Here is a 24,310-nt window from a genome sequence, read left to right on the forward strand (position 1 = left end):
ATCACAAAGGTAAATAGACAATACATATAAAAACACACAGCAAGAATTCAAGGGATATAAAAAGAAAGGATAGCTAATATAAGTGTTGGAGGATGCAACTGGAGAATTAATAATAGGGAACAAGGAAACAGCAGATAACTTAAAGCAGTCTTCACAATGGAGGACTCAATAAACATCCCAAAGATAACAGATAAGCAAAGTGCAAATGGAGGAAAGATCATATCACTGTGTCTATTGTGTGGGACTAAATATTTTGTAATGGGATTAAAAACAAACTGGTCACCAGTACTTGATTGCCTGCATCCAAAGGTTTTAAAGGAAGTGGCTGTAGAGATAGTGGAGGCATGGCTTGAAGTATTCCAGAACTTTCTGTTTCCAGAAAGTTCTGGTTGACTTGGAAACCACTAACATGATGTTCCTGATCAAGAGAGAGGGAGATGGAAACTAGAAAACTACAGGCCATCACATCATAGGATTAACATCTTGTCATTGAGAAAATGCTAGAATCCATTACTAGTGAAGAAATAGATCATAAAACATTCGGACCAAATTAGTCATTCGGCCCATTGAGTCTGTTCTACCATTCAATGATGGCTGATATGTTTCTCAACCCCATTCGCCTGCCTTTTCCCTGTAACCTTTGATCCCCTTACTAATCATGAGCCTATCTATCTCTGTCTTAAATACATTCAATGACTTGGTCTCCACAGTCTTCTATGGCAATGTGTTCAACAGATTCACCACTGTCTGACTGAAGAAATTCCTCTTCATCTCCATTTTACAGGGTCATCCATTCATTCTGAGGCTGTGCCCTCAGGTCCTAGGCTCTGATACTAGTGGAAACGTCTTCTACATGTCCACTCTATCCAGACCTCTCAGTATTCTGTAAGTTTTAATTGGATATCCCCTCATCCTCCTAAATTCCACTGAGTAAGTACAGCCTCAGAATCCTCAACCACTCCTCAAATAACAAGCCCTTCATTCCCAAGATCGTTCTTGTGAACTTCCTCTAGACTTCCTTCAAGGCCAGCACACCTTCCCATATATACAGGGCCCAAAACTGCTCACAATATTCTAAATGTTGTCTGACCGGAGCCTTGCATAGACTCAGCAGTACATCTCAGCTCACATATTCTAGCCCTCTTGAAATGAATGTCACCATTGCATTTCCCTTCCTAACTGTCAAGTGAACTTGCATGTCAGCCTTAAGAGAGAATCCTGAATTAGGACTCCCAGGTCCCTTTGTGATCCAGATTTCTTAAGCCTTTCCCCATTTAGAAAATAGTCTACATCTCTGTTCTTCCTACCGAAGCGCATAACCTCACACTTTCCTATACTGTATTGCATCTGCGACTTCTTTGCCCATTTGTCTAGCATGTCCAAGTCCTTCTGTAGCCTCTCTGCTTCCTCAACACTAGCTGTCCCTTGACTTATCTTTGTGTCATATGCAAACATAGCAACAACATCCTCAGTTCCTTCATCCAGATCATTAATGTGTAACGTGAATATTTTTGCCCTTAGTACCGACACCTGCAGAACTCCACTAGTCACTGGCTGACATCCCTGAAATAGACCCCTTCATCCCTTTTTCTGCCTTCTGCCAGTCAGCCAATCCTCTGTCCATTCCAGCATCTTGCCCTTAACACCACAGGCTCTTATCTTATTTAGCAGCCTCCTGTGCAGCACCTTGTCAAAGATCTTAAGGAAATCCAAATAGATCACATCCACTGACCCTCCTTTGTCTAACTTGCTCATTACCTCCTCGAAGAATTCTAACAGATTTGTCAACTATGAACACCTCTTGACAAAGTCATGCTGACTCAGCCCTATTTTGCCATACAATTTTAGAGTCTGTTATTAAGGATGAGATTGTGTAGTACTTGAAAGAAGTTTCAAGTACTACACAATCTCATCCTTAATAACAGACTCTAAAATTGTACCGATGACGGAGGTCAGGCTAACCAGTCTGTAACTTCTTGTCTTCTGCCTCCCTCCCTTGATTCTTAAACAAGGGATCCTCCCTGACTCCAGTGATTCCTGAAAGATCACCAATGACTCCACAATCTCCTCAGCTATCTCCTTTAGAACTGTGGGGTGTAGTCTATCCAGTCTGAGTGATTTATCCATTTTCAGCTTCCCCAGCACCTTCTCCTTAGTGACGGCAACTACACTCATCTCTGCCCCCCGACCTCCTTGAAGTTCTGGTATGCTGCTGGTGTTATCCTCTGTGAAAGGTGATGCGAGTACCTATTTAGTTCCTCTGCCATTTCTTTGTTCCCCATTACTACTACTCCAATCAGTTTTCCAACAGTCCAAAACACTCTGGCCTCTCTCTTACATAGAATTTTTTAAAAACTCATAACTCCTTATATATTATTAGTAATTAACTCTCATATTTCATCTTGTCATTGCTTTCTTCACTGTTCTCTGCTGGTTATTAAAGGCTTCCCAATCCACTGCCTTCCCACTCATGTTCATATTGTAGGCTATCTCTTTTGTTTTTATGCTGTTCCAGACTTTGCTTGCCAGCCACAGTTGCCTTGTTCTCCCCTTACTTTGATTTCTCTTCCTTGGGATGAATTTCTGCTGTACCTTCCAAATTATCTCCAGAAACTCCTGCCATTGCTGCCTACCATCTTCCCTGCAAGGTTCCCCTTCCAGTCAAGTCAAAGTATATTTAGAAAAGCTTAACACAATCAAAAGTCAATATGGTTTTGTGAATGGGAAAACATGTTTGACAACTTGGCTAGAATTTTTTGAGGATATTACAGAGTTGAAGAAGTGGAACTGGTAGAAGGCATTTGACAAGGTGGCACATAAAAGGGTATTGCACATGACAGGAGTTAATGATATTGAGTATACTGTAGTGACATTTATTGAGAATCGGTAAACATACAGAAGACAGAGTTCGGATTAACGGGTCTATTGCAGGTTGGAAATACATCGCTAGCAGAATGCCACAAGGATCAGTCCTAGAGCCTCAGTTATTTACCATCTACATTAATGATTCAGAGGAGGGGTTAGAGTGTTTCCAATTTCACTGATGATATAAAAATAGGTAGGAGAGCATGTTGTGATGAAGAGATAGGAACCTCCAAGGGGATATAGAACGGTTGAGTGAGTGGGCAAAATCTTGGCAGATGGAGTTTAATGTAGGAAGAATCAAAGGTGAACTATTGTTTAAGTGGAGAGAGACTCCAAACAAAGGGCTGTTTTGGCCCGCATATTTACTGAAGGAATACAATGACATTGGAGATATTATAGCCAATACAGAAACATGGCAATGTAGGGAAGGACTGGCAGGGTGCCATGAGGGTGGAAGGAAGAGGAGGGGGAGTTCCATTTTTGATTAAGGGGAGTATCACAGCAGTAATCAGAGAAGAAATAACTGAGGCTTTGTCGGCGGATCTAAGAAATAAGGAGGGGATGGTGACGTTATTGGGATTCTATTATAGCCCACCAAATAGTCAATGGGAATTAGAGGAACAAATAGGCAGAAAAATCAGGGAAACTTGCAGGAGGAATAGAGTTGTCACAGTAGGGGATTTTAATTTTGCTAACATAGTTTGGGACTGCCAGAGCGCTAAGGGCTTAGATGGGGTGGAATTTGTTAAGTGCATTCAGGAAAGTTTCCTCAAGCGGTACATAGAGGTTCCTACTCGGGGAGGGGCAAAATATGACCAACTCTTGGGAAATAGGGTACGACAGATAACAGAGGTGACAGTGGGGGAGCATTTCTGGACGAGTGACCATAATTCTATTAATTTTAAAAGTTATGGAAAGAGACAAAACTGGTCCACATGTTCAAGTTCTAAATTGGGATAAGGAGAATTTTGATGAATTAGACAGGAGCTTAAAGGGGTTGATTGGAGTAGTTTGTTTGCAGGGAAAGGGACCTCCGGCAAGTGGGAGGCCTTTAAAAGTGAGATAGCTAGAGTCCAAGGTCTACATGTTCCTGTGAGGGTGAAGGGCAAGGTCGGCAGGAGTAGGGAACCCTGGATAACAAGATATTGAGACTTTGACCAGAAAAAAGGAGGAGGCATGGCTCAGTTACAGACAGCTGGGATCAAGGGAACCCTTGATGGTATACAGGGAATACACGAGTTTACTGAAGAAGAAAATCAGGAGGGTGAAAAGGGGGCACAAGATAGCTTTGGCGCAGAAGATTAGGGTGAATCCAAACAGGTTCTTTAAGTATATTAAGGAAAAAGAATAACTAGAGAAAGAGAGAATAGGACTCCTCAAGGGCCAAATTGGAGATATATGAGTAGGACCACAGGAGATGGGCGAGATTCACAATGAATATTTCTCCACTGTGTTTAACATGGAGAAAGTCATGAAGACTTGGAAACTTGGGGAAGTTAGAGATGATATCGTAGGGACAGTCCATAGCTCAGTAAAGGAAGTGTTGGATGTTTTAGAATGTATGAAAGTATATAAATCTCCTGTTCCTGACCAGATATATCGAAGAACACTGATAGAGGCTAGAGAAAAAACTGTAGGGTCCCTGGCTGATACTCTTGCATCATCTTTAGCATGGGTGCAGTCCCAGAAGACTGGAGAATAACGAATGTTGCATCATTATTCACAAAGGGCTGCAAAGAAAAGCCTGGGAAGTACAGATCAATAAGCTTAACATCTGTGTTGAGTAAGTTACTTGACAAGATTCTGAGAGATAATGATTTGGAGATGCCGGTGTTGGACTGGGGTGTACAATGTTAAAAACCACACAACACCAGGTTATAGTCCAACAGGTTTAATTGGAAGCACACTAGCGTTCGGAGCTGTATTCCTGATGAAGGGCTTTTGCCCGAAACGTCGATTTTACTGCTCCTCGGATGCTGCCTGAACTGCTGTGCTTTTCCAGCACCACTCTAATCTAGACTCTGGTTTCCAGCATCTGCAGTCATTGTTTTTACCTAGCTTTCGGAGCGCCGCTCCTTCATCAGGTGGTTGTGGAGGACTCAATTGTAAGGCACAGAATTTATAGCAAAAATTTACAGTGTGATCTAACTGAAATTATACATTGAAAAATACCTTAATTGTCTGTTGAGTCTTTCATCTGTTGGAATACCATGATAGTTTCACTTCTTTCATGTGTAAATCACAAAACTTTTTTTAAAAAGTTGCATTCTCAGGTTAACTGTAAAAATTGGTGTTAGCTAGACAATGTGTTGAAGGTGTTAGCCCCGTGTTCTCTGTCTATGCCATGATGTTTAGATTGATTCTAATCTAAAAAGTGAGATAACAGAGTTTTACATGAATTCATGCAGTTTTTGAGCAAAGTACAATGTAACTTTGCAAGTACAAATTCACCCCACAAAATATATGCATGTGTGTGCATGTGGGTCCATCTGGTTGGGGGCTTGACTGTGTGAGAGAGTGTGTATGTGTGTGTGTATGTGAGTGTAGAGTGTCTTAAGTCTGTGAGGGGGTCCATGTGAGAGCGTGGGAGTGTGTGTGTGTGTCTGAGGTTGGGGGGGGTTGTGAGTGTCTGAGAGAGAGTGTGCATGTGTGTGTGCATGAGTGTAGAGTGGTCTAAGTCTCTGAGAGGATGTGTGTGTGTGCATAGTGTAATGGTGTCACCTGTAGTGTGACATGAACCCAAGATCCCGGTTGAGGCCCTCCCTATGGGTATGGAACTTAGCTATCAGCCTCTGCTCGGCCACTTTTCGCTGCTGCCTATCCCGAAATCTGCCTTGGAGGATGGTCACCCGAAGAACCGAGGTCGAATGTCCTGGACCGCTGAAGTGTTCCCCAACTGGGAGGGAACCCTCCTGTCTGTTGATTGTTGTGCGGTGCCCGTTCAACCGTTGCCGTAGCCTTTGCTCGGTTTCCCCAATGTACCATGCCTCAGGGCATCCTTGCCTGCAACGTATAAGATAGACAACGTTGGCTGAGTCACATGAGTACTTGCCATGTACATGGTGGGAGATGTCCCCACGTGTAATGGTGGTATCCATGTCCACATTCTGACACGTCTTGCAGCGCCTACCGTGACAGGGTTGCGTGGAGTTGTCCTGAAAGCCGGGAAGCTTGCTACGAGCAAAAATCTGTTTCAGGTTTGGCGGTTGTTTAATGGCAAGCAGTGGCGGTGTGGGGAAGGTCTGGGCGAGTCTTCCCCACACCGCCACTGCTTGCCTTTAAACTACCGCTAAACCACAAACAGATCTTTGCTTGTAACAAGCTTCCCGGCTTTCAGGACAACTCCACGCAACCCTGTCACGGTAGGCACTGCAAGACATGTCAGAGTGTGGACATGGATACCACCATTACACGTGGGGACATCTCCCACCATGTACATGGCAAGTACTCATGTGACTCAGCCAATGTTGTCTATCTTACACATTGCAGGCAAGGATGCCCTGAGGCATGGTACATTGGGGAAACTGAGCAAAGGCTACGGCAATGGATGAATGGGCACCGCACAACAAACAACAGACAGGAGTGTTCCCTCCCAGTTGGGGAACACTTCAGCGGTCCAGGACATTCGACCTCGGACCTCCGGGTGACCATCCTCCAATGGCAGATTTCGGGACAGGCAGCAGCAAAAGGTGGCCGAGCAGAGGCTGATAGCTAAGTTCCATACCCATAGGGAGGGCCTCAACCAGGATCTTGGGTTCATTTCACACTACAGGTGACACCATTATACGATGCACACATACATAGACACTCCTATACACATACACACACACAAACGGACACACATATACACAGACAAGCACACAGATACACACACACCCTTACAGACACACACACTCACACATGCATCTTCTCAGAGACTTACACATGCACCCCCTCACAGACTTAAGACACTCTACACTCACATACACACACATACACACTCTCTCACACACTCAAGCCCCCAACCAGACACACCTACACACACACAAAGACCCACATGCACACACATGCATATATTTTGTGGGGTGAATTTGTACTTGCAAAGTTACATTGTATTTTGCTCAAAAACTGCATGAATTCATGTAAAACTCTGTTACCTCACTTTTTAGATTAGAATCAATCTAAACATCATGGCATAGACAGAGAACACAGGGGGCTAACATCTTCAACATATTGTCTAGCTAACACCAATTGTTACAGTTAACCTGAGAATGCAACTTTTTTAAAAAAGTTTTGTGATTTACACATGAAAGAAGTGAAACTATCATGGTATTCCAACAGATGAAAGACTCAATAGACAATCAAGGTATTTTTCAATGTATAATTTCAGTTAGATCAGACTGTAAACTTTTGCTATAAATTCTATGCCTTACAATTGTGTCCTCCACAACCAATTGATGAAGGAGCGGCGCTCCGAAAGCTAGTGCTTCCAATTAAACCTGTTGGACTATAACCTGGTGTTGTGTGATTTTTAACTGAGAGATAAGATATACATGCATTTGGAAAGACAGGGTTTGATTAGGAGTAGTCAGTGTGGCTTTGTGAGTGGATAACAAGCCTCACCAATTTGTTAGAGTTCTTTGATGAAGTGACCAGGAAGGTTGATGAGGGCAGGGCAGTAGTCTATATGGATTTCAGTGAGTCCTTTTATAAGATTCTACATGGTAAACGGCTCTGGAAGATTAGATTACATGGAATCCAGGGCGAGCTGGCAAATTGGATACAAAATTGGCTTTATGGTAGGAAGCAGATGGTATTAGTGGAGGATGCTTGTTGGACTGGAGGCCTGTGACTAGTGGAGTGCCTCAGGCGTCACTGCTGTTTGTTATCTATATCAATAATTTGGTTGAGAATGTACAAGGCATGATTAGTTCACTGATGACACTTAAATAGGGGCTGCATGGTGGCACAGTGGTTCGCACTGCTGCCTCACAGCGCCAGGGGCCCGGGTTCAATTCCTCCCTCGGGCAGCTGTCTGTGTGGAGTTTGCACATTTTCCCCGTGTCTGCGTGGGTTTCCTCCGGGTGCTCCGGTTTCCTCCCACAGTCCAAAGATGTGCAGGTTAGGTGAATTGGCCATGCTAAATTGGCCATAGCGGTAAGGTGCATTAGTCAGGGATGAACGTAGGGGAATGGGTCTGGGTGGGTTGCACTTTGGAGGGTCAGTGTGGACTTGTTGGGCCGAAGGGCCTGTTTCCACACTGTCGGGAATCTAAACTAATCTAAAATAAGTGGTATCATGAACAGTGAGGAAGATTATCAGAAATTGCAGCGGCACCTTGATCAGCTGGGGAAGCGGGCCAAGAAATGGCAAATGGAGTTTAATATAGATAAGTGTGAGGTTTTGCATTTTGGAAAGTCAAATCAAGGTAGGAGTTTCATGGTGAATGGTAGAGCCTTAAGGAGTAGAGTAGAACAGAGGGATCTTGGGAGTTCAGATTCACAGTTCTCTGAAAGGTAGAAGGGCAGTGAAGAAGGCTTTTGGCACACTGGCCTTCATCAGTCAGGTAGTGAATACAGAAGTTGGGAAGTTATGTTGCAATTATACAGGACATTGGCGAGTCCGCACTTAGAGTAGTGCGTTCAGTTTGGATCACCTTGCTATAGGAAGGATGTTATTAAACTGGAAATATTGCAGAAGAAACTTACAAGGATGTTGCCTGGTCTCAATGGTCTGAATTCTAGGGAAGAGGTTAGACAAGCTAAGACTTTTTTTTTCTTTAGAGGGTAGGAGATCGAGGCGATCTTACAGAGTTGTATTAGATTGTGAGAGGCATGACTAGGGTGAACACACTGTCTTTTTCCCAGGGTTGGGGAATCAAGGACTAGAGGGCATCAGTTTAAGGTAAGAGGGGAAAGGATAAACAAGAACCTGAGGGGCAACTTTTTTACACAGAGGGTGGTATGCATATGGAATGAGCTGCCAGTGGAAGTGATTGAGTCGGTCAAATTAACATCATTTAGAAGGCACTTGGACAAATTCATGGATAAGAAAGGATTAGAAGGATATGTACAGGGAAATGGTGTTAGCGTGGGTGGACATTTTGGTCAGCATGGACCTGTTTGAGCCAAAGGGCCTGTCACCGTGCTGTAGGACTCTATGCAGGCGGCTCAAAAGAGACTCACTCAACTAATTCCTGGGAATGAAGGTAATTAGGTTTGGCCTTTATTCCTTAACGTTTATAAGAATGAAGAGTGATCTTATTGAAACACACAAGGTTCTGAGGAAGCTTGACAGAGTAGATGCTGAGACGATGTTTCAGTATAGCGTACAAATACATGCTATACTGTGGGCGGCACGGTGGCACAGTGGTTAGCACTGCTGCCTCACAGCGCCAGAGACCCGGGTTCAATTCCCGCCTCAGGCGACCGACTGTGTGGAGTTTGCACATTCTCCCCGCGTCTGCGTGGGTTTCCTCCGGGTGCTCCGGTTTCCTCCCACAGTCCAAAGATGTGCAGGTCAGGTGAATTGGCCATGCTAAGTTGTCCGTAGTGTTAGGTAAGAGGTAAAATGTAGGGGTATGGGTGGTTTGTGCTTCGGCGGGTCGGTGTGGACTTGTTGGGCCGAAGGGCCTGTTTCCACACTGTAAAGTAATCTTTAAAAAAAAAACAGAAAAATAAGATATTTTCAGGATAGTTTCCTAGAACAATATGTTGTGGATCCAACTAGGCATCAGGCTATTTTGGATCTGGTGAAGTGTAATGAGATAGGTTTAATAGATTACCTTGAAGTAAAAGATCCCTGGGAATTGAGTCCATAACATGGTACAATTAAGCATTCCATTAGGAGGGCAGAAGTTGAAGTGAAAAAAAATGTGCTCAACTTGAATAAGAGTAAATTACAAAGGAATGCTTTATATGCTTTCCATTTTCCTTCCAAACTGAAAAATCTTGCACTTTCCCAAATTACATTCCATCTGCCAGTTCTTTGCACGTCGACTTAATCTACCTATATTCCATTATACAATCTCAGTGCAGGCTGGAAGGGAATTTGAGGGCCTTAACCCAAAAACAGTGAAGAAATGGAGACATATTTTCAAGTAATAATAGCTTGGGATTTGGAAGTGAATTTGTAGGTGGTGATATTCCTATCTATCTGCTATCTTTGTCCTTCTATATGGTAATATTTCTAGGTTTGGAAGGTGCTGTTTTCCCAAAATGTGTTGGTGGAGATGGGAATGAGTGTTTGTGGATGTGCGCAATTTTGTTCTGAATGGTGTTGAGTTTCTTTAATGTTGTTGGACATGCACCCATCCAGGCAAGTGGAGAGTATCCATCACACCCTTAACTTGTGACTTGTAGATGGAGGACAGGCTTTGTGGAGTCACAAGGTGAATTACTCAATTACTCAATACTCAATTCCTAGGCCCTGAACTGCTCTTATAACCACAGTATTAATATAACTAGCTGAAAATGTGTTGCTGGAAAAGCGCAGCAGGTCAGGCAGCATCCAGGGAACAGGAGAATCGACGTTTCGGGCATAAGCCCTTCTTCAGGGCTGAGTGAATTAGAAGGAAAATGGCATCTCACAAAACTACTCAAATGAATTCAATTTATATATATCTGACTGCTCAGTCAATATGTATATATAAACTGCATCATCTGCTGACATTTCTGCCACCTACAAACGGACCCCACCACCAGAGATATATTTCCCTCCCCACCCCGATCCCCTTTTCGCAAAGACCGTTCCCTCCGACTATAACTAGTCCAGTTCAGTTTCTGATTAACCCTCAGAATCTTAATAGCGTGAAATTCAGTGATGGTAATGCCATTTAATATCAAGATTCTCTTTTGTTGGAGATTGTCATTGTCCAGGACATGGCTGACTCTGCACTATTCCATACTATACATTTATAGGCGAAAGTGAGGACTGCAGATGCTGGAGATTAGGGTGGTGCCGGAAAAGCACAGCAGGTCAGGCAGCATCCAAAGAGCAGGAGAATCACTGTTTCAAGCAGAAGCCCTTCATCAGAAATGATGGTGGAAGCCTCGGGGGTGGAGAGATAAATGGGAGGGGGTGGGGCTGGGGAGAAGGTAGTTGAGAATGCAATAGGTGGATGGAGGAAGGGGTAAAGGTGATAGGTTGAAGGGGAGGGTGGAGCAGATAGGTGGGAATGAAGATTGACAGGTGAGACAGATCATGAGGATGGTACTGAGCTGGAAGTTTGGAACTGAGGTAAGGTGGGGGGAGGGGAAATGAGGAAACTGGTGAAGTCCGCATTGCTACCATGGGTTGAAGGGTTCCGAGATGGAAGATGAGGCATTCTTCCTCCAGGTGTTGGGTAGTGAGAAAGTGGCAGCGGAGGAGGCCCAGGACCTCCATGTCCTCGGCAGAGTGGGCAGGGGAGTTGAAATGTTGGGCCACGGGGCGGTGGGGTTGATTGGTGCGGGTATCCCAGAGATGTTCCCTAAAGCCCTCTGCGAGAAGGCGTCCTGTCTCCCCAATGTAAAGGAGACCGCATTGGCAGCAATGGATGTAATAAACGACATTTGTGGAAGTGCAGATGAAACTTTGATGGATGTAAAAGGCTCCTTTGGGGCTTTGGGTGGAGGTGAAGGCGCAGGTTTTGCAATTCCTGCGGTGGCAGGGGAAGGTGCCAGGACGGGAGGGTGGGTTTTTGGGGGGTGTGGACCTGACCAGGTAGTCACGGAGGGAACGGTCTTTGCGAAAAGGGGATCGGGGTGGGGACGGAAATATATCTCTGGTGGTGGGGTCCGTTAGTAGGTGGCAGAAATGTCAGCAGATGATGCAGTTTATATATACATATTGACTAAGCAGTCAGATATATATAAATTGAATTCATTTGAGTAGTTTTGCGAGATGCCATTTTCCTTCTAATTCACTCAGTTCCACTAGGCCAAAATTTGCCTTCAATACATCATCAGGAACTGAGATTCAGCCTCAGAGATGAAAATAGACTCTTGCATCACTGCAGTTTTTGAAGTAAAATAGTGGGTTTCTATTTCTCAGTTACTGGGGACTTAGCAACCAGACAGTGAGTTTGTCTATGTGTGAGGGGATAGGAGGTACAAGCACCTGTTCTTTCTGATGTCAGTTTGTGCAGATCACATCAGAGAGATTCTCAGTGACCATTTTGAACTCAACAGTATCATTTAAAATTATCCTTACTATATTAAAAACAGTCATTTCAACAGAGTGATAAAAATGTCAGGAAAGTTGAATGCCACAAAGATCTGTTTTGGGGCCACTACTGTTTGTCATTTTTATAAATAACTTTGACGCAGGCATAGGTGGATGGGTTAGTAAGTTTGCAGATGACACTAAAGTCAGTGGAGTCGTGGACAGTGTGGAAGAATGTTGGAGGTTGCAGGGGGACTTGGATAATCTGCAGAGGGCTGAGAGGTGGCAAATGGAGTTCAAAGCAGATAAATGTGAGGTGATTCACTTTGGAAAGAAAAACAGAAAGGCAGAATACTGGGTCAATGGAAAGATTCTTGTAGTATGGATGTGCAGAGGGATCTTGGTGTCCATGTACATAGATTCCTGAAAGTTGCCACTTAGATTGATAGTGCTGTTAAGATGGCATACAGTGTGTTAGGTTTTATTGGTAGAGGAATTGAGTTCCGGAGCAGTGATGTAATGCTGCAACTTTACAAAACACTAGTGTAGCCTCATTCAGAATATTTTGTAGACTTCTGGTCGCACCATTACAGGAAGGATGTGGAAGCATTGGAAAAGGTGCAGGGGAGATTTACCAGGATGTTGCCTTGTCTGGTGGTGGGGGGGGTGGAAGGTCTTAGGAGGAAAGGCTGAGGGACTTGGCTCTGTTCTCCTTGGAGAGAAGAAGGCTAAGAGGAGATTTAATAGAGACATACAAGATGATGAGAGGATTAGATAGGGTGGACAGTGAGAGTCTTTTTCCTCAGATGATGACATTGGCTTGTACGAGGGGGCATAGCTGCAAATTGAGGAGTTATCGATTTAAGACAGATGTCAGAAGCAGGTTCTTTACTCAGGGAGTGGTAAGGGCATGGAATGCCCTGCCTGCCAATGTAGTTAACTCAGCCACATTAGGGTACTTAAACAGTCCTTGGATAAGCATATGGATGATGATGGGATAGTGTAGGGGAATGGGCTTAGATTAGTTCACAAGTTAATGCAACACTGAGGGCCGAAGGGCCTGTTCTGAGCTGTTCTATGAAAGAGAAGAGGACATGGATGGCCCACATACCAACTGCCCAGTGACCTTTTCAATGATCCTAAAAAATGAAGCCTTATGTATTGAGAGAATCAGAATTAGGCCATTGTTTTAAAACTGGAGTATAGTTCTAGGATGGGCTAGGAAAAGAAGTTTCAGGTGTGGAGATGGGGTTGGGGGAATTTAGACAACTGAAGTCCAAACACTGTTGGTGGTCACAGGGAAGATCTGGACTTATTCACAAGGAACTCTTTTTCTCATCTACAAAGTCACTGTTAATGTGTACTAAGGACATATGACCCTAAGATGGGTTTATTAATAGGACTCTCAGGGATCAGGCGAGCACTTCAGGCCCTTAATCCAGAACAGCTCAAATGGGGCAAAGGCCTTTATCCAGATGTTTTCACTTGGTGCTGTTCATTGTCCACCTTTGAGTTGCTTTCTGCGGGTCTGCTTCACACATTTGAGTGTGTGGTTCTTGAATCACATGTCCAAAGAAAACCACAGTAAAATAGAAATTTTCCCTTTACTGCCTATTATCTTCCCTCAACCTCAACAGCTTGAAGCTGAAAACATCTATTTCTCTAATACAAAACAGTTAGAATGATTTATTCAACAGTAGCTCAAATTGAATATTGCTGACACTTCTTCCCAGATCAGTAACAGAATAATTACTGTATCAACTCAATCCAGCCCACATACCTTGCATGATGATGCCCTGGTCTACACCAGTCACCGTTTCTCTCTTCACTTTTTCTTTGATCAGGCTCCTCCTTTCCTCGGGAATCTCTTCTCGTCTGAAACGACACCTTCAATCCTCAGAATGAATCATTTATTAGCAATGTCAACGTAACTTACAATATATCACTAATTAGAACTGAAATGGTAGCATAGTGGTAACGTTAGTATACTTCAATTCCACAGGTTGGCCAATGCCTTGAAGACATGAGTCTACGTTCCATAATGGTAACCAATGGAATTTCAATTCAATTAATGGATGAAAATGGAATAAAAATGTATTCTCTAATAGTAATCATAAAACTACAGGAATTTCATCCAAACCTAGCTGATTCTGTCAAGCCCTTCAGAGAAGGAAATTTGCTTACACAGCCCACATACATACAAATTAGCAGTAGGCCATTCAGCCCATTAAGCCTGCTCTGCCATTCAAAAAGTTAATGCTGATCTGACTTTAGCTTTAATGATAGTTTCCCATCAATCCCTGAAAACCATACACAGATAGATCGTAAAACATTTTAAAACATTCAATGTCACCACGAGTATCTGGGGAACAGCAAATTCATTGAACAAATTTATTGTGTCTGCCTGTACTGACTAGCATACAAGTAACATCTCAGAAATAGTTGTGAATCATGAGGTGATAAGGAGAGAGGAACGTAAAACAATCAATCATCAGGAAAGGAACTGAGAAAATTAGGAGAACAAAATCTGACAAGTCTCCAGATTCGGATGGACCTCATCCTAAGGGCTTCCAAGAAGTCAATAATGAAATAGTAGATACATTGGTTTTAATTTTTAAAAATTCCCTAGGTCTGGAAAGATCCAATCAAAATGGGAAATAGTGAAGAGAGTCAAAGCAGACAGGAGGTAGATGCGAATGTGAATTTCAGATCAGCCACATTCGTTTTGTATGATGGAGTAGGTTCAAGGAGCCAACTGAGCTTTTCCTTTTCCTAATTTGTATGTATATAAAGTTTCAAAGACTCATCATAGTGTCATAGAGATGTACAGCATAGAAACAGACCCTTCGGTCCAACCTGTCCATGCCGACCAGATATCCCAACCCAATCTAGTCCTATCTGCCAGCACCTGACCCATATCCCTCCACTCTCAAAGAAATTTCTCCGCATATCTGTCTTCTTTCTAAACTGTGTTTCCGAGTCTAGAAGTTCCCATAGAGCAAACATCCTTTCTGCATCCATAACATGGCAATATATAGGAGCAGTATTAGGCCATTCTGTCCACTGAGTCGCTCCACCATTTGATCATAGCTAATATGTTTCCCAACCCCATTCTCCTGCCTTTTCCCCATAACTTTTGATCCACTTACTTTTGATCCAAGAACCTATCTTTATTTTAAATACACTCAATGACTTAGCCTCCACTGCACTCGATGGCAATGCATTCCATAGATTAACCACCCTCTGGTTGAAGAAATTCTTCTTTGTCTCAGTGCTGTGAATGTTATCACTTGGGGTCCTGTTCACACAGATTCACTGATGCTAAGGCAAATGTTCTTAATTGCCTTGTCAGGGTTTTAGAATGTCGAGAATGCTTTACAGAAATAATTAGTCTTGTTCCAAATCGGGTTGTTATCTTTTAAAATGTTCATGTGTGAGAAAGAGAGAGCAAGCGAGCGGGACAGGCACACAGAGACTTAGCGCTAACTCTCTGCAGGTTGCACATTTGTTTTTTGGTGTTTTGTGTCTGTGCCCTGTAGTGATTGGGGTTGGTGTCCCTGTTGATCAGTAGTTTTGTGAAAATTTAAAGCAGGTAGGATAAATATGGGGAGAAAGTGAGGTCTGCAGATGCTGGAGATCAGAGCTGAAAATGTGTTGCTGGAAAAGCGCAGCAGGTCAGGCAGCATCCAGGGAACAGGAGAATCGACGTTTCGGGCATAAACCCTTCTTCAGGATTCCTGAAGAAGGGCTTATGCCCGAAACGTCGATTCTCCTGTTCCCAGGATAAATATGGGTGTAACTCTAGGTAAGATGAAAGACAAATGTCCCCTAACTGAAATAATAAGTCTGTATCCTAATTATGAGAAACAATTAACGAAAATATCAGCTGCAGCTGCTCAACAGAATAAGGATTGGCCTCTAGGAGGCACACATGATTTAACTCAACTCATTAAAATTGAACAAGGGATTTGGGAAAAAATAAAGGGAAGTAAGCAGAAAGAAGCCATATCAGCTTGGAAAAAAAGTTGCTAGGAAAAAATGGGAAAAATCCATGCAATCATCATGGAGACAAAATTGCATTAAACGGGGAATTAGTCCATTAATGGAGGAAGGATCTGAACTAGACTGGGCAGAACTAAAACGCAAATGTGAAGCATATGATTTAGAAGCAGAATTGGAATTAGCCAGAGAGAAAATTAATAAAAAGGAGAGCAAAGATTTCGAACCTAAGCTGAAACGTCAGGGGCCCCAATGAAAAGGAAAACCAGTGAATAAGAACAAGCTGCAGCTGCGCAGGACCAGACAAATGACAGAGACTGTTCCTTATACCCCACCCTCCCCTCTCTTATAAAGAATCCTGATCCATCTGTGGATGAGGAATGGGATTCTGATTTGGCGAAGGAAATATTTTATGCCTCTCCTCCTTCCAGCCGACCTCCTCAAAACTCACCCACAGTACAGGCCAAGGCAAACACGTTTCATAAAACAAAACGTCACCTGAACCCCTCTCCCTACTCTGGGACCAACGTGCCAACGCCCATGCCCTTCCCCCAATGAATCATTTGTCACTGTGTGTTAGGAGTGTTAAAATTGCATTGATAAGTGAATTTAAAGCCACTGATTTTGATCAAACCCAACTGCTGCTTTTAAAACCAGTTCGTACTCTTTAACCAGGCGGTGAAAGAAAATGATGCACTGCTGAAAGAACCAAAACCTTGCTAGTTTTTCAAAAAATCCATTTCAGTTCAACTTTAAAACAAGTGGAAGTGCAAGTCAAATTCAAACTAATACAATTTAAGATTCTACTTGGAAGGATAAGACCACCGTACAGGTGGATAATTACAACTCTGCCCTCGGATTAGTATTTACAGACAGCCTGTGGCATTCTACTGGCACCACATTTAATTCATTCAAGATTAAAGTACACATGGCTTCTACACGATTATTTTAAAACTGCACCCAGATTCTCCCAGCTATCCAGAAGGGATTGGCTGCCTCCAATATAACTTTACATCAAAATGTAGACGTCTATACCTCCCATTCTGCACTATCCTTGCCTACCTCGAAACGTACTCCACTCAGAATCCACTTCTCTCCTTAAATACTGCTCTAACATTAACCCCGTTACATTCCTGTAGGAAGAACTTCTTAAACTGCCTGATCCTCCTCATGATTGTGTTCTCATAAACCACGTCCTGATCTTACAGATCAGAATCTTGTTAACCCAGACTTTACACTTTATGTCGATGGTTCTTCTTCTATCTCTCCAGAGGGCAAACGCATGTCAGGATATGCGGTAGTCACTTCGTCCCAGACATTAGAAGCTTACTCTGTCGACCCACCCTGCTCCGCTCAGCAAGCTGAGCTCCTTGCTCTCCCCATGCCTGCATACTTGCTGAAGGAAAGTCAGCTAATATCTATACTGATTCCCGCTACACCTTTGGATGTGCCCATGATTTGGTCAACTCTGGCAGCAGCGTGGCTTCCTTACCTCATCAGGAACCCCTATTCTCAATGCTACCTATGTCGCCAATCTCCTCAGAGCTATTCAACTTCCCCCTCAATTGGCAATTATCAATTGTTCTGCTCACTCCTCTGATGCTTCCGATGTCATTAAAAGCAACAACGCTGCTGACGTAGCTGCTAAGAAAGCAGCTTTTGAGCAAAAAGACATGGTTACTCAAATGACGAATAGGAAACCAAAGGGAGACTCTCCTATTTCCTCTTCTGACACTCTGACCATGTCTGATCGAGAGCAAATACAGACCCATCTGATGAGGAAAGACAAAGATGGATGAACCATGGTTGTTATGTAGTTACAATAAGCTTTGGGTTACACCGGTAGGATAGACATGTCTGCCCGACTTGCTTTTGCCTATTCTAATTGATTACGTTCATACGCATACACCTGTAGGTAAGGAGGGAATGGTGGACAGAATTCTCCAAACTTGGTGGAATCTCCACCTGCAAGAAAAAGCAAAACAAGCAGCTGCAAGTTGCCTAATTTGTCACAAGTATAATCCCGGGAAAGGAGTAAAGTGTCCACCAGGCACGCCAAGTGCACCTTTTGATACTATCCAGTTAGATTTTATCGAGTTACCTAGATGTCATGGTTGTAAGTATTGCTTAGTGATAATTGATGTATTTAGTAAATGGATTGAAGCTTATCCCTACTGACTGCACAGCAACAACTACTTGTAAAATTCTATTAAGGGAAATCATACCCAGATTTGGAATACTAGTAAAGGTCTCTGCTGATAATGGCCCCCACTTCTGTGTGGAGCTAAACAAGGAACTATGTAAAAACTTGAATATGAATCAAAAAATCCATTGTGCCAACCATCCCCAAGCAATGGGAATTGTAGAAAGAGCCAATGGTAACCTAAAAGGTCAGCTAAGCAAGTTGGTAGAAGAAACAGACTTTAAATGGATGCAAGTACTCCCAACTGCCCTTTTTAATATGAGAACCATGACACAGAAAAAGACAGGATTCTCAGCGGCTGAACTAATATATGGATAGCCCCTGAGGACTCCTTGGTCTGCACCATTAACTGCCCAACACCCTGTTGATGTGCATGTCATGGCAGAAGAAATGCACTGGTACCTGATTAAGTTAAGCAAAGCTTTGCAGTCTTATCATCAACAGGTCAAAGAAGCCTATGGACGTACCAGAGAAGGAAGAAGAAAGAGCTCCAAAGTTTAAACATATTAACCCTGGTGACTTCGTACTATTGAAAGACTTTAATCGTGAAAAATTGTCCCCCACTGGAAAGGTCCTTATCACGATGTAGGTTTGCTCGCTATGCTGGAAGGTTCATTTCCGGACGTTTCGTCACCCTACTAGGTAACATCTTCAGTGGGCCTCCGGGTGAAGCACTGTCGATAATTCCTGCTTTCTACTTATATGTTTGGGTTGCATGTGGTTGGTGATGTCATTTCCTGTGGTGATGTCATTTTCTGTTTTTTTTCCAGGGGTGGTAGATGGGGTCTAACTTGATGTGTTTGTTGACATAGAGTTCCAAACACATAGATAGAAAGCAGGAATTATTAACAGTGCTTCGCCTGGAGGCCCACTGAAGATGTTACCTAGTAGGGTGATGAAATGTCTGGAAATGAACCTTTCCAGCTCAGCAAGCAAACCTACATCCAGAACCTCAACCTGAGCTATAAATCTTCTCAAAATTCGCTAGGTCTTTATCAAGTTCTTCTGACAACTGAAACTGCAGTAAAGGTAGAAGGACGGTCAACATGGGTCTACAAAGGACATTGCAAGCTTGTAGCCCCCTCACAGTCCTAGTGTTAGTACTGATATAGGCATCCGATGAAAACCCAACTCAAGTACATGTGCCAGATATAACCAACCCATCTGTAATAGATCAGATCAGCTCAAACTCCAATGTGACTGTATAAATGAAAACTGTACTAATACCATTAGAAGGTATGAATGCAGCTGCCCAGCTGAAACCCATTTAAACTACTCACATTGCATATCCAAACATCACTCTCGACCTTACTGTCATTCTCGCAACACTTCTATGCTGGTCATCATGACATGGCACAATTCCATAACCTCATCCATTCCATCAATCGAAAGCTGCTACCTTGAGATGCTTGTCTGTTCCCCTTTCAAAATGAACTATACAGTGTGCAGTATTGAGCACATAGTACCGAAATCACCAAACTCTAAGGCACTTATTGCCACGAGACTGACTACTTATACCTTCTCAACAGAATCCTCTCCTATCCGACCTACCGCCACTGACAGAAATACCTTTACACATTTCCTGTATTCAGTAGCTACAGTAATTAACAAGACAAGGTGGAAAAATGAAGAAATACCAAAAATACTATGCACTCCCAATCCTCCTTCTGTTACTAATGTTTTCTTTATTCAAGCTAAACCCCTTGATCCATGTGTTATCTGCTCACTCTTCCATCATTCTGATGTACGGTGTATAAATAAGATTCACCCACTTATGCACTCCCTCATTTGTGATGGAAACACCCATTCATTAAAAGAATGACATCACTGTGTGAAGTGCACTAACAAACCTGAAAGATTCAATGTTAACGTTGTTCCACTGTTAGAATGGTGCATTGAAAGATCTTCCAGTACCCATGACATGGGGCAAATAAAGCAAAAACTGTGCAAAAATATTATCAAAAACACTGGTCGAACTCCTGCTCTCCATCTGTTAATACACTTGGACAATCAAACATTTGATAGCACTCACTGTTTACAAGATTCAGCTCTCGCTCTGAGTGGACTCATCATTCACTCACAGAAGTGCACCCTTGGAACTCCTTTTAGCCTTTATTGGCTATACAAAAAACAAAGCCTACCCATAGTTACCCAATGACTGGTATGGACATTGTGCCCTTGTACGCACCTTACCACTTTTCACCCTCCACCATGAAATGCCTGAAGTAGATGATGAATGGAATGCCCACCACCAGGTGAATCAATATGGAACAAAAAGTAGAGGAAAAACAAAATGGGACTTACACAACATCTTCCATCAACAAACCTGGTGGTCCAGGTTGCTGGGAGGCCTTATTCCTGGCTGGGGTGCTGAGATGGCCCTAGATCAGATAAGTGACCTTCCATATAATATCGAGAAACTTGCCAACTTAACTGCCCACACTTTAAAACTGGTGAACAAAGAGTTACAGGAGACTCGGATGATGACACTTCAGAATTGGCTAATGCTAGATTTCCTCCTTGCTAAAGAAGGAGGCGCTTGTTCAGTCATTGGCCTGCAAAGTTGCACCTACATCCATGATTTCTCGAAAGACATTTTGGACAACACAGATGTTATCAACAAAACAGGTCAAGACGCAGAGAAGATACCTGTCCCACCGTCATCCAATTCATGTGGATGGAGTTTTACTTGCTGGCTACAGTTCCCCATGCAGATAGATCGTGTGGGACATACTGATAATCCTTGGTCTCATCCTAGAATATACATTGTCGTCCACTTGTGCACGAAATGGACCGTACGTTGCTTTTCACCTAAGCCAAAAAGGAATCTGATTAATCAACCCTAGTCTCCCCCTCTACCTCCATGCCTGAACTTTCATGCTGAAGTCCAGTATTTTTCAGACTCTGCTGCTCCGGACGATGACTCCCAAAGAAGGCACTTGACTTATTAAGAATATAAATCAACTGAATGGACTAATTATACTTGTATGAGCCAAGTTAGTGTCATGAAATGACAAAAAGGAGAGAATAAGAAAGTCTATAGCCTTAAAACTTGTCTTTAAACATTTAGATTAAATTGTAATGCTGAATTATAGAACGCATTTACTGCATTAGAAAATTTTGAACTCGGATTTCACCAGTTTCCTCATTTCCCCTCCCCCCAGCCTGTCTCAGTCAAATCCATCAAATTCAGCACCGCCTCCCTAACCTGCAATCTTCTTCCCGATCTCTCCGCCCCCACCCCAATCTGTCCTATCACCCTCACCTTGACCTTTTTCCACCTATCACATTTCCGACGCCCCTCCCCCAAGTCCCTCCTCCCTATCTTTTATCTTAGCCTGCTGGACAAACTTTCCTCATTCCTGAAGAAGGGCTAATGCCCGAAACGTCGATTCTCCTGTTCCCTAGATGCTGCCTGACCTGCTGCGCTTCTCCAGCAACACATTTCCATCTAGAAAATAGACAGGCAGGAAGGCTGAGAAAAATGGGGGGGATCTCAAGGAATGCAGAAGATAGGGACATCTGGGCTCACCAAGTGATAGCAGGATGCTGTAAGGCAATTAAGAACATTTGCCTTAGCATCGGTGAAGCTGTGTGAACAGGACACCAACTGATAACATTCACAGCCTTTCTCTTGTGAAATTAATGAGTGTTTGATTCTGATCCTGAAACGAAACTCGGTACTATCAAAAGCTTTGTAACTAAAAGGCATTTGGATGGGTATATGAATAGGAGGGGTTTGGAGGGATATGGGCCAGGTGCTGGCAAGTGGGACTTGATTGGGTTGGGATATCTGGTCAGCATGGACGGATTGGACCGAAGGGTCTGCTTCTGTGCTGTACATCTCTATAACTCTATAACAGTCAGATGCTGCCAATTATAATGAATTCTTATTATCCCTTGCAAGCAGGGCAGACACAGAGAGAATAAAAACCTTTGCTGACTCGAGCGTTCAAAAGGACAGAGAGTGAGAGACCATTTTAGCTGTTGGAGCCAGTAGAAAATTAACTCTTCGTGCTTATCTGCTATGGATTGAATTTAATTGCATTTTGGGACTTTATGATGATATTGAGTAGCCATTACCGGTTATTAAATACAAATTCTGTAAAAGGTAATATTGATGAAGCCTTAACTTGCTGTTCTTGCAGACCACTCTACAGACCTTACAGACTGCCCCACTGTCAATTCTAACTAATCAGATCTTATGTCTTATTTGAATTTGAATCACAACCCTGAAATGAAAGCATGCTAATTCAAAAACTAATCAGTCAGTTTAAATGCAACCTTGTAGTAACGTCTCAGCCTCAGGTACAGAATGATTCAGTACTTAAAAAGCAGGTGTCTGCTCCTAGCTGAGAAATTATTGTAAGCCTAACATTGAAGAGATTCTGGCACAATGTGTCAGGAAGCCATTTTATGGTCAAAGGTTTGCCCTCCTTGCTAAGAAGCCATTTTGTAAAATAATTGTATCAGACATGTGATGTGTGCAAAGTTACCCTATGAACTCTCCAATTAGCTTAGACTGGTACCTCTTTATGATAGGAGTTTATCTCACTAGCAGGCACCCAACTCAGCTGGATATGTTTTTCCCACCTGATGAATGGCTTAGGGCCTGTAGGAGTGATTAGTTCGGCATACACAGACCTGTCAATTAACTTTTCTTCCTTACGAATTATTGTCTTTCACTGTTATCTGTCTAATTAAGAACCTGCATTTTTTTTAAACTTTTGTATAAAGGAAACCACTTTGTATCAGTACATCGGAGTACCTTGCTGGAGCACTTGAACAGCTCGTATCCTACTCTCCTAGGTTATTAGAATTTAGTTAGTTTAGCTTATAGGTATCAATGTTACATTGTAACAGTGATGCTATTGGTAAATAAAGGGGATGACTAAAATTAAACTAATCCGTCTGTAAGAGGGAATTTTTTTATTCCAGACATCCAAAAGAGTACGATCTCCTGGATGAACCAAGAGAGAGGCTTACAGGTCTGAGTTCATAAGGGATTGCCTGGGCCGTCTCAAATCTGTACTTTAACAGTGCTAAAGGGTCACCTCTTCACTTTGACACTGTCCTCAGATCCTTGTCTCTCCTATTAGCGGAAACATCTCCTCCACATCCACTCAATCCAGGCCTCTCAATATTCCATACATTTCAATCAGATCCCCTTCATTGTTCTAAATACCATCGGGTACAGACCCAGAGTGCTGTACTGTTCCTCCTATAACAACCCTTCACCCAGGATCATTCTTGTGAACCTCCTCTGGACCTTCTTCAAAGTCAGCACACCTTTCCTTTAATTAAGTGGCCCAAAACTGCTCACACTATTCCAAATGCGATCTAACCAGAGCATTATACAGCCCAAGCAGTGCATCTCGGGTCTTATATTCTAGCCCTCTTGAAATGAATGCAAACATTGCATTTGCCTTCCTAATTGCCAAGTGAACCTGAATGTAAACCTGAAGAGACTCCTGAAATAGGTCTCCCAAGTCCTTTTATCCATTTAGAAAATAATCTATGCCTCTATTCTTCCTATCAAAGTGCATAATGTTACACTTTCTCACATTGTATTCCATCTGCCATTTATTGGACCACTCACTTAATATGTCTGTAGCCTCCCCGCTTCCTCAACACTAGCTGTCCCTCCACCTTATCTTTGTGTCAACTGTAAACGTAGCACCAGTGCCCTCAGTTCCTTCCTCCAAATCATTAATGTATAATGTGAATAGCTGCGATTCCAACATTGAGGCCTGCAGAACTCTACTAGTCACTGATTGCCATCCTGACAAAGACCCCTTTATCTCTACTCTCTGCCTTCTGCCAGTCAACCAATCCTCTATCCATGCCAATACCTTGCCCCAACACCATGGGCACTTAGAACATAGAACATAGAACATAGAAGAATACAGCGCAGTACAGGCCCTTTGGCCCTCGATGTTGCGCCGATCCAAGCCCACCTAACCTACACTAGCCCACTATCCTCCATGTGCCTATCCAATGCCCGCTTAAATGCCCATAAAGAGAGAGAGTCCACCACTGCTACTGGCAGGGCATTCCATGAACTTACGACTCGCTGAGTGAAGAACCTACCCCTAACTTCAGTCCTATATCTACACCCCC

At 43.0% G+C, this 24,310-nt stretch overlaps 1 protein-coding gene across 1 annotated transcript in view; it reads right to left on the reverse strand.

Moving 5' to 3' along the window:
- Window positions 1-24,310, reverse strand: part of plekhh3 (pleckstrin homology, MyTH4 and FERM domain containing H3) — a 122,516-nt gene that overhangs the window by 43,494 nt on the left and 54,712 nt on the right. The window contains exon 4 of the mRNA XM_043720701.1: window positions 13,769-13,875. Within this exon, the coding sequence (XP_043576636.1) occupies window positions 13,769-13,875 (107 nt within the window). The remainder of the gene's footprint in view (window positions 1-13,768; window positions 13,876-24,310) is intronic.

The sequence above is a fragment of the Chiloscyllium plagiosum genome, chromosome 31, assembly GCF_004010195.1.
Source record: "Chiloscyllium plagiosum isolate BGI_BamShark_2017 chromosome 31, ASM401019v2, whole genome shotgun sequence".
NCBI classification, from domain to species: Eukaryota; Metazoa; Chordata; class Chondrichthyes; order Orectolobiformes; family Hemiscylliidae; genus Chiloscyllium; species Chiloscyllium plagiosum.